The 10,402-nt window shown below is 44.0% G+C and overlaps 1 protein-coding gene across 1 annotated transcript; it reads left to right on the forward strand.

Annotated features, from left to right (window-relative positions):
• Positions 1-1,109: 1,109 nt before the first annotated feature.
• LOC130111965 (ubiquilin-1-like) lies at positions 1,110-9,036 on the forward strand. The gene is made up of 12 exons (XM_056279279.1): positions 1,110-1,235; positions 1,541-1,683; positions 2,574-2,683; positions 3,103-3,365; positions 4,425-4,604; positions 5,049-5,211; positions 5,380-5,501; positions 6,840-6,923; positions 7,617-7,732; positions 7,911-8,079; positions 8,736-8,773; positions 8,925-9,036. Exons 1-12 carry the CDS (start codon positions 1,110-1,112, stop codon positions 9,034-9,036), a joined length of 1,626 nt encoding a protein of 541 aa, XP_056135254.1.
• Positions 9,037-10,402: the final 1,366 nt, after the last annotated feature.

A 10,402-nucleotide genomic window follows, 5' to 3' on the forward strand; every position in this document is an offset into this window, starting at 1 on the left:
TATAAACTTTCCGATCATACTGCTGTTTTGGTAAACTCATGAGAGGCGTTGCCATAACCAACCAGTGGCACCATGTGTAAGCCCATACTCCTACTGTCCATCAATTGATGGGGGGGACCGCCCACTTGAGTTGGCCCCAGCTGGTACTGAACCAGATATTGTCCACTGGGGGTTGTTAATTTGTTTTGTTTTTTTTGTCAATGAGAATTAATCAAATGTATTTATTCTCGTTCAAAATGTTTTTAAATTTACATAAAAGCCATTCGAAGCATATTACAAATTCCTGTCCACTCAATGTCACATGGTTGGTAGCTTAGCAATAGCTTTATCTATCTATCTATCTATCTATCTATCTATCTATATATGTATAGATCAACACATACAGGAAAAAAATATTTTAATACATTGCAGTACAGGCCTGTTTCGTGCGTCTCGCACTCATCAGCTGCTAAAGTGTTTACACAAAGAATCATACATCCAGTTTCCGAACCGCTTATCCTGCTCTCAGGGTCGCGGGGATGCTGGAGCCTATTCCAGCAGTCATTGGGCGGCAGGCCATCTCTCACACACACCCATTCATTCCTAGGGACAATTTAGTATGGCTGACTTACATTACTTTGGACTGTGGGAGGAAACCGGAGCCCCCGGAGGAAACCCACGCCGACACGGGGAGAACACGCAAACTTCACACAGGACGACCCACCAAGGTTGGACAACCCCGGGGCTCGAACCCAGCACCTTCTAGCTGTTAGGCGACCGCGCTAAACAGTGTGTGTGTGTGTGTGTGTGTGTGTGTGTGTGTGTGTGTGTGTGTGTGTGTGTGTGGTGAAACTTATGAGATGTAGGGTAGGTATGTATAAATGTATGCATGAGGGTTTGCTGGGTGTCTTTTTATTTTTCAGAGGGGGAAGTTACCACAAATGTCCCCGGTTTTGCTCCAAGAAATCTGCTCACACAAATGGATGTGTTTTAGGTTCCGGAGGACGGGAGTTGAACGAGCGACATAACTCGGCTGTGGTGCATCTGGACCCGGCCTGTATCCCGTCCACTTCTTGCCTCGTCATCGGACGGAGCGCTCCACTTTCAAGTCGTCTACGATCCGCGCTGAGATGGCCGAGGAGGCGACATACGGACCCGGACCGTCGGGTGGAAGCTCTGAAACCATCCAAGTAAACATCAACACTTCGACAGAAAGAGAGGACTTCACCGTGCCAGCAGACTGCACCGTAAAACAGGTTAGTAAGAGAGCTGGCGTGTTTTTGTTTTTTGTTATTCGGGTTTTTTTTGGGGGGGGGGGGGTAAATGGGGATGCACCACACCTACTCATCGGATGGTTTGAATGATGGAAATAACAGCGGATTGCAACTTTAGTAGACTGTTTGCATGCTTGAATTTCCGTTCAGTATGAATACTTATGTAGCTACTGCAGCTCAGTCGTCTCGAAAATTCACTCAGCTGGCTTGCATAGGCTAAAATAACACGCACGCGCGCACACATGTCTCGTGCTCGTGTTAGTGGTTGTGTTTGTGTATGTGGGCAGTTCACAGTGCGTGTGTCAAAGCAGTCAGACGTCCCTGCAGAGCAGCTGGCACTGATGCACTCCGGGCGGATCCTCAGTGAGTCTGAACTGCTGAGTCAGCACAAAGGACGCGACGGGTCAGTCCGCCTCCGTATGGTCCTCAGGTAGGCCTACACATTCGTATTACTACTCCAGATGGATATCGGACACTCGCGCAATGAATTTGGGAATTCCTTGATCATCACATACGCACGGATTTGAAATAGACTAATCAGCACGTACATAGTATATAGCTAGTGGATAGGTAGGCCTACATGCACATCGGGACTGACTGGTAAATGCACTGACATATTGGACTACTATTGACCTCTCCCACATACTGTGTGTATCAGCCCATTGATCACTGGTGTTCAATAGCTATAGAGATTTACACTAGCATTAGCAGATTAATTTCCTAGAAATCTTCGAGAGAACTGCAGAGTATGACATTAAGCAACAAACAGTATAAGCTCAGTTTTCTTTTTAGCTCTTGTGTATATCTTTCGAACAATGATGGGGGGGGGGAAACTAGTTAAAGTGGAAAACCTTGCATTAATGTGCTAATGCAAAGTTTATGCATTAGCACATTTTTTGTTTTGTTTTTTTAATGCAAGGCTTAGTTAAAGCCTTCATTAGGTTCATGGTGGGTTGTGCTCTAGCTTGCATACGATATCAGAATATCACTGTCAAAACCAATCTGTTGTTATTACAACATGAAACATATTCTTACTCAGCCACTGACATCCACTGACTTAGACGACTGAGTAAATATGTGCAACAGCATGCCCAACACACACTGATCACTAGCCAATGACCGTGTTGGCCCAACAGATTTCATTTCACTGTCCAACCACATGATATTGTTTGCATTTATCAAATTATAAAAAGAGGACTGTGGTAACAGCGCTTATCGACAATATTAAAGAATGCCTGTGTGAAACTGACACCAACATGAAGTCACTATCAGCACTAGACACATTCCCAGTCTAACTGATCAGCAATCCTTCTGTCTCAGGCCTCCAGATTCGTCCAGTCCACCTACCAGTAGTCTGGCTTCAGATACAGACCAGTCAGAAGAGACCCTGCAGACCCCTTCTCCATCACCTACCTCTCCCTTATCTCTGGGTAAGGCATCCATATTCATTCCTATTTTCTCTGACCCCATCTCATCTCATAGTTTTTCTACAACTTCTCTTCCTTCGTTCTATTGCCTTATTTCTTTGTCCAGCTCTCGCTGCCCCATCTGTCATTTTCTTTTCTTCCCTTTCACCCACCTCCTGGATATCAATTTCTCCCTTTTTCCATCTGTATCCCTCCTGCTATATCTCTCCTCCATCATTTTCCTTCCTGCTCTCGCTCCATCCTAACTTTCCTCTTCCCTCATCGACCCATATGAACCACATCATCCCAGGCAGCAATGGCTTTGGTAGAGATTCTCCCTTTCTGGCATTATCTAGCTCATCCCTTGTTTTCTTTTTCTCCAATCCACCATTGTTCTTTCGCTCCTCCACTTCTCCTCACCACCTCTCTCCCGTCTTCTACAGTGGAGGACTTTGGCTGCTTGGGTCTGACTACCAGAGGTCCTGGTTTCTTCTCAGCAGTCCAGCAACAGATGGAGAAGCAGCTCCTGGCTGACCCAGAGCTGATGTGCCGTGTGCTGGGCAGCCCTTTGGTGCAGAGCACCTTCTCTCCTTCCACTCCTGAGCTAACTAGACAGCTGGTACTGTCTAATGCCCAGATACTGCAGCTCCTACAGACAAACTCAGACGTAGCTGATATGCTCAATAATCAAGACACCATTACACAGGTATGTGGAAGCCGGCTTAAGAAGAAGTGTATGTTCAGTGATGAGGGTGTGGTAGAGGGTTTGAGTAGCTGGGTTTATGTGTATACAGATGGGTGGCAAATTAAAGGAAAAACCTGAATGCTTCACCCCTACAGTGAGGGGCTCTGGGGGCTCTGTTATGTTGTGGGGGGCATTTTCCTGGCATGGTTTGGGTCCACTTGTCCCCTTAGAGGGATGGGTCACTGCAAATCAATATAAAGTGATTGAGTGATCACCTTTATCCTGTGATGAAACATTTCTATCCTGATGGCAGTGGTCTCTTCCAGGATGACAATGCCCCCATCCACAGGGCACGAGGGGTCACTGAATGGTTTGATGAGGATGAACATGATGTAAATCATATGCTATGGCCTTCACAGTCACCAGATCTCAACCCAGTTGAACTCCTATGGGAGATTTTGGACCGACATGTTAGACAGCGCTCTCCACCACCATCATCAAAACACTAAATGAGGGAATATCTTCTGGAAGAATGGTCTTCATCCCTCCAATAGAGTTCAGAGACTTGTAGAGTCTATGACAAGGAGCACTGAAGCTGTTCTGGAGGCTCGTGGTGGCCCAACACCTTACTAAGACACTTTATGTTGGTTTTTCCTTTCATTTGTGACCCGTCTGTATATTTTAGTTGAATCATCGATCATGGCACACAAGTGGTGCAGCAGGCTAATACGCCATCACCCCAATGTACTGAGGTTCACAGAACGGCCAGGCGGAGCGTGAAACATGCTCAACATGTGGCCCTACTTTATGTTTGTTTTTCCTTTAATTTGTCACCCATGTGCGTGTGTGTGGTGGAGGGCAGTGGTTGGCATCACGTGTCGCATGTTTGTGTCACAAAACCTATACATGTTTTAAGTTTATCATTTGTCATGTTTATGTGTCTGTGTACAAGGATTACTACAGTGGTCGAACATATACAGAATACAAAAATGTATGTCACACATTATGTCACAGGTAATTGTTCATTACTCTGTCCCTCTCTTCTCTCTCCCTCCCTACACCAACCCCCCTTTTCACCAGATGCTAGAGCTTGCCCAGAACCCAAATATGATTCAGGAGATGATCCACAGTCAGGACAGGGCATTAGGCAACCCACAACAAATGCAAAGCAACCCAGAGGCTATCTCTGATGATTTCATCGTCAGACAGAAGATGGAGACAAAAACAAAGGAACAAAATCTCAACCCTTTGCTAGTACAGGTGTGCAGACACACACACCCACACCCACACTGTTGTTTGCATGCCTAAGATGCACAGAAATCTCCATCCTCTTAACGTCTGTGGAAATCTGTATTGATGCAGACATTCACAAAAACACACACACACTTAGACAGTATTGTACCCACTCATGTGATAGATAGATAGAATTTTTTCCTGATTACACACACACACACACACACACACACACACACACACACACACACACACACACACACACACACACACACACACACACACACACACACACACACACACAGACCTGCACTCACCTGATAAGTTAAGGATAGAAAATTTGTCATAAGTTACCAGTCAAGCTAAAGCCCCTGGGTTGAAAAATGGGTGGAAGAGCATGAAGAACAAGTATTTTAACTTGTTCATTCACCCATTTTTCTTTTTTTTTGTTGCTCTTATTCCCTGATCCAGATGGAAGGAAACCCCTTGGTTACCTCCTCTTCTGGGAAATCCCAGCCAATCAGTGGAGAGAGAGAGAAGACTGTTCCCCTCCTCAGCGATTCGACAGTTCCCCCCATAGACTTGACTGCCCCACCCACAGCCGACTCCATACCTCAGAACACCACCACTGGAGGCAAGGAAATAAACTTACACACATTTGTACCACAACAAAGGGTGTATATCAGAAGTTTTCTTATTTTTCTCCTTGTCATTCTCTTTGCCATTCAACCTTTTATTTTTTTCCTCTAGTCATTTTCTGGTTGTATGTGCGCATGCCCCCACTCCTCACCATCTGTTCCAGGTATGCAGTCTCTGCTGGAGCAAATAATGGCCTCTCCAGATCTGATGGAGAACCTGCTTTCTGGGCCCTATGTGAGCAGTCTGCTGCACAGCCTCAGCCAAAACCCTGACCTGGCTGCACAGGTAATGCACGCACGCACGCACGCACGCACGCACGCACGCACGCACGCACGCACGCACACACACACACACACACACACACACACACCCCATCATCATCATCATCATTGGCGGTCACTTGGGGTTGAGTGTGACTGTCCTCCTTCTAGGTCCTTGTGGGTCTTCAGGTGGGTATAGAGGCCAATCCTGGAGCCACATATTTTGGAGCAATGTGGGCAAGGGTGTGAAGAAGTGGTTGAGGATGTGGTTTAGGCCTCTCTGGTAACTCACTCCTTTCTGAGTCTGTGCTTGTTTTCAGCAACACAGTGGAGGTCATGGTTGTAGTGCTCAGCACCTTCACGGACTCTCAGTCTCCAGGCCTCCCTGTTTTTTGCTGCTTGTTCCAAACCTTTTGATATGGGCCTTGATGTTATCTTTATATCATTTCTTTTGTCCTCCTGGGGCACGGTGTCCTGTCACGAGCTGAGAATAAAGGACTTGTTTTGGGAGGTGAGAGTCAGACATGTGGATGACATGGCCAGTCCATCTTAGCTGATGTTGTGCAATGGTGGCAGTTATAGTAAGCATGTTGGTCTTCTTGAGGACACTGAAGTTGGTGCGCTTATCCTCCCAGCTGATCTTAAGGGTCTTCCTGAGGCATTGCTGTTGATATGCCTCGAGTGCCTTCAGATGCCTGCTGTATGTGGCCCAGGTTTCTGACCCATACAGTAGGGTGGGCAGCACTACCACTTTGTACACCAGAATTTTTGTTTTGGCCTGAAGGTCGTGGTTTTCAAAAGCCATTCTACTCAATCTTGAGAAGGACCGGCTGTCACATCTGAGACGATGGTATAGTTCAAAGTTGGCTTTGGAGGAGAGAAGGCTGCCAAGATATGGGAATTGTTCCACATTTTCGAGTCTGGTATTGTCTACAAAGATGGATGGGGGCAGAGCAGGCCTATTTCTGTTGGGTGGCGGTTGGTAGAGGATATGAATCTTTTTTATGTTAATGGCCAGGCCAAGCTGCATGTATGCCTTTGCAAAGGCATCCAGTATGCTCTGTAGTTCCTCTTCTACGAGGGACACTAAGGCGTTGCATCAGCGTACTGCAGCTCTATGATAGATGTGGTGGTGGTTTTACCTTTAGCCCTGAATCTGTTAATCTTCAGAAGATTCCCATCAGTCTTGTATATGATTTTGACTCCCTAAGGCAGATTGGGCCCTGTGAGGTGGAGGCTGGTGGCAATGAAGACAGAGAACACACACACACACACACATATGTATATAATGTGCATAAACTCTCATATACTGTCCAGACACAGATAAGAAAGCAATATGATTCTCTCATACATACTGTTTCAGATGCTGTTTAGCCACCCCTTGTTCTCAGAAAATCCGGAGATGCAGCAGCAGATGAGAAAACAGCTCCCTCTGTTCCTACAGCAGGTTTGTTCACCTTCGTCACTCCTAAACCTTTAATCTAATAGAGAAGGAATTGCATTTTCTTTGTCCATGAGGTAATTCTCGGGTTTTGGACATGCACCCTGTACTGGTATGTCCGTCCTCTGATTTCTGCCAAATCAGGTGCATATTGTCACATTAAAAGCTGGTGATGTATCGCGTGTCTTTGACATTCCAGCTGTTTAGGGAGACATTTTTTTCAGACATTGTGGGATTTTTATCTCAGAGATTGTGCGAGGATTAATTAGGCCTCATAGCTGCTGGTCTGCCGCAAAATGCTTCATCATCAGCTTGATTAGTAGGCATATTAGAAGGCACAGCTATGACATTTGTACTGCTTAGAGCTAAAATTATTTCAGACACTTGGGTTTTCTACTCAGAGATTTCACATTGTCTAGCTTCTGGTGTGTTGTGAAATGCCCTTGTCAACCAAATATTTTTGTTGTACTTGCTGCTTTAAGATCATTTATGAAACGTTGCATTCATGCAGTAATCAAGACTCCCGTCTCATTCTGACTTCCTCTTTTGTGAAAAAACGGGCTTGGTGTATTTTCAGATGCAGAATCTAGAGATATTACTAGCCATAGTAAATGCCTGGACCAATACTGAAGCTTTAACACCAGTTGTGCTGATCGGTCTACCCTCCAAGTATAGCCTGTGTGGTTGATTAATGTTTAGATGCAGAGCCCAGAACTGTTGTCAGCCATGTTGAACCCCAGAGCCATGGAGGCTCTGCTACAGATCCAACAAGGCTTACAGACTCTTGCCTCAGAAGCACCTGCCTTCATACCTGGGTGAGTAAGGATACAAAGCAAAGTGCCTCATGTAAATATAGGATTTTACTCTTGATTGAATCATTGTTTTTGCCACTATGCACTGAAGGGTTTGTGCTACTTTTCATGAGCTCCCTTGTGTCAAGTGATGCTGTCAGTAGGTTTGCTCAACCTGTTGTTATACATATCTTTCTTGCAGGTCCAGGCTGGGAGACATTGAGACAAATGCAAACTCTGCCACTGAACTGCCATTTGACTCACTCCTAAACAACCAATCAGAAAGCAGTCCTCAGGATGCCGTACTGACAGAGCAGCAGCAAACGTTTGTTCAACAGATGTTACAGGCATTAGCTAATGCCAATAATCAGGTATAAAATTTTCATTTACAGTATTATTTTTTTAAGTTTTATTTGTTCTTGTTTAACTTACCCACCTCACTCTTTGTTGTGAAACACAATAAGTTTGTGTTTCTTTTTGGCAATGTGCTGATGTAATTGGATGTAGTTACCAAGAACATTTATTAGCCATGCAGGATTATTTAGCTAGTAGCATGTACTGGGAACTTGACATATTAAATTAGCCACTGAGTTCAAATGATTGCAACTTTTAGAAAAGATTGCCAAGTATAAGTAAGTTTCCGTATTTGATTGACAAGTATGCAGGAGTCATGTTCAGCACTTCTCACAAGTCTCTTCAGCACGCACATATTTGGTTGGAGGTGAATGGTGGCTTCTTACTCCTCTAGAATCTTTTGGGGGGTAGTTAGTTTCATAGACAATACCTGTTGGTGTCAGTTACAAATACAAATTGATGTGCACAGAGATGGTGTAGTGGTTACAAGCATCATGTCAGGACCACATATAGTATCTGTCTCATTGAATAATCTCGGTGAAAAACCAAGCATGTGTGAGCTGTATAAAACAGCATTAAGACAACATGAACACCTAAGGAAAATCTTAACATCATTGATAATCTTTTTTTAATTAATTTGCCCTTTACAAATCAATTCTTTTTATGCAAATAGCCAGGGACAGAACATTTTGAAGCCCAGTATAGGGAAAGGTAAAACAAATATCCGAGGCTTCAATATAGTAGCCACCCAAAGATAAACAAAGATTAAGATATTGCAAAATCTTATTTCAAAATCCCGTTTTATTTTGCACATACACAGGATGCACTGACATTAACTCCCACTATTCTCATCAACTGTTAGGTCCAGAAAGAGGAGTGTTAACTTCAACGATGGGCTGGATCTGGCTTCAGAGATGAACAACCTTAAGATCCATCCTGAGGAGACCTTTCCACCGTTGTACAAAATCTGCTGAGTCTCTTACCCACACAAACAAACACTCTAAATCAAGTCAGCTTTATTCATAAAGCCCTCAGTCACAGTTGCTGATACACACACATATGCGTAAGGGCACACCAAAACTATGGTGCCCACACAGCCTATCTCTATACTTGTAAAACATTCCACTCACTTAAATTCATTCATTATTCTTCTATACGAATCTTAGCAATTTGCACAAAATTCCTTGAAATTGCCTTGCACTAACATCCTCTCTAACCCCGTATCCTAAAATGGTCCCTTTTCAGGTGAGGTTGATTGTTCTTTTGTTGTTATAGCTGACTGTTGACCATACGACTTTTACATCTAGACATTGAATACCACCCTGCAGGTCACAAAGAAGGCCCTCAGTTTTTCTCCTTCTCCTTTACCTCCTCCTCATTCTCTCAACACAAATACAAACTCACGAGGTGTTGCACTAACAACTAAACACTAACTAAATAATACAGAATGATATCTCTGAGAGTTAAGTGACGTTATAGTTTTAGAAAAAATGAAAAGAGGCAAATGAACCACTATTCGTGTGTTTGTTTGCATATTGCAAAATCAAGTGGTTGCTCATAATGCATGGTAAAGCTGTGTGAATCTGCACTCACATCAGCTTGAATACATTTATTTCCTAAATACTAGCACTGTATCACAAATGAAAATCTATCTGTTGAGAATCGTGATCTTTGTGTTTTACTGTATGTATTGATTAAGCAAATATATCAGGTGAATTATTTGATACCCTCTATTAAGATTGCTGTGTTCGCTCAGTTGGCTTTAATGGAGCCAACAGGAACCAGGATAAGGCATCAGGAACAATTTATTTGTCATTTCATCTTATGTACTACGTACACAAAAGAAACAAAATTCTGTTTCCCCCAGCCTACAGCAGTGCAACACAAAGGACAAAAACACATATCCAAAAATAACACCACCAAAAACATAAAAAACAGAGAGAACAAAGCAAAAAAGAAAACAAAAAACACACGCACACACAAACAGCCAACAACACAGTCCACCCAGTGCAACACAGTCCAAAAACTGTGTTGCACTGGTCCAAAAACAAAAGCAGTGGATGTTTAATGCAATTATGGGTGATTGGTATTATGCGGGCACGGTGGCGCAGTGGTTAGCATGGTCGCCTCACAACAAAAAGGTCCTGGGTTTGAACCCAGGGTAGTCCAACCTGGGGGGTCATCCCAGGTCATCCTCTGTGTGGAGTTGGCATGTTCTCCCCATGTCTGCAGTGGGTTTTCTCCGGGTGCTCTGGTTTCCTCCCACAGTCCAAAGACATGTAGGTCAGTGAATCAGCTATACTAAATTGTCTCTGTGTGTGTGTGTGTGTGTGTGTGTGT

The sequence above is a fragment of the Lampris incognitus genome, chromosome 1 (assembly GCF_029633865.1).
Source record: "Lampris incognitus isolate fLamInc1 chromosome 1, fLamInc1.hap2, whole genome shotgun sequence".
NCBI lineage: Eukaryota > Metazoa > Chordata > Actinopteri > Lampriformes > Lampridae > Lampris > Lampris incognitus.

Excerpts from the sequence above, each read along its gene's own strand:
- LOC130111965 (XM_056279279.1), top strand. The coding sequence starts at position 1,110 with ATGGCCGAGGAGGCGACATACGGACCCGGACCGTCGGGTGGAAGCTCT. Across the intron at positions 4,605-5,048 it reads TCAACCCTTTGCTAGTACAG|ATGGAAGGAAACCCCTTGGT; the intron begins GTGTGCAGACAC and ends TCCCTGATCCAG. Across the intron at positions 6,924-7,616 it reads TCCCTCTGTTCCTACAGCAG|ATGCAGAGCCCAGAACTGTT; the intron begins GTTTGTTCACCT and ends ATTAATGTTTAG.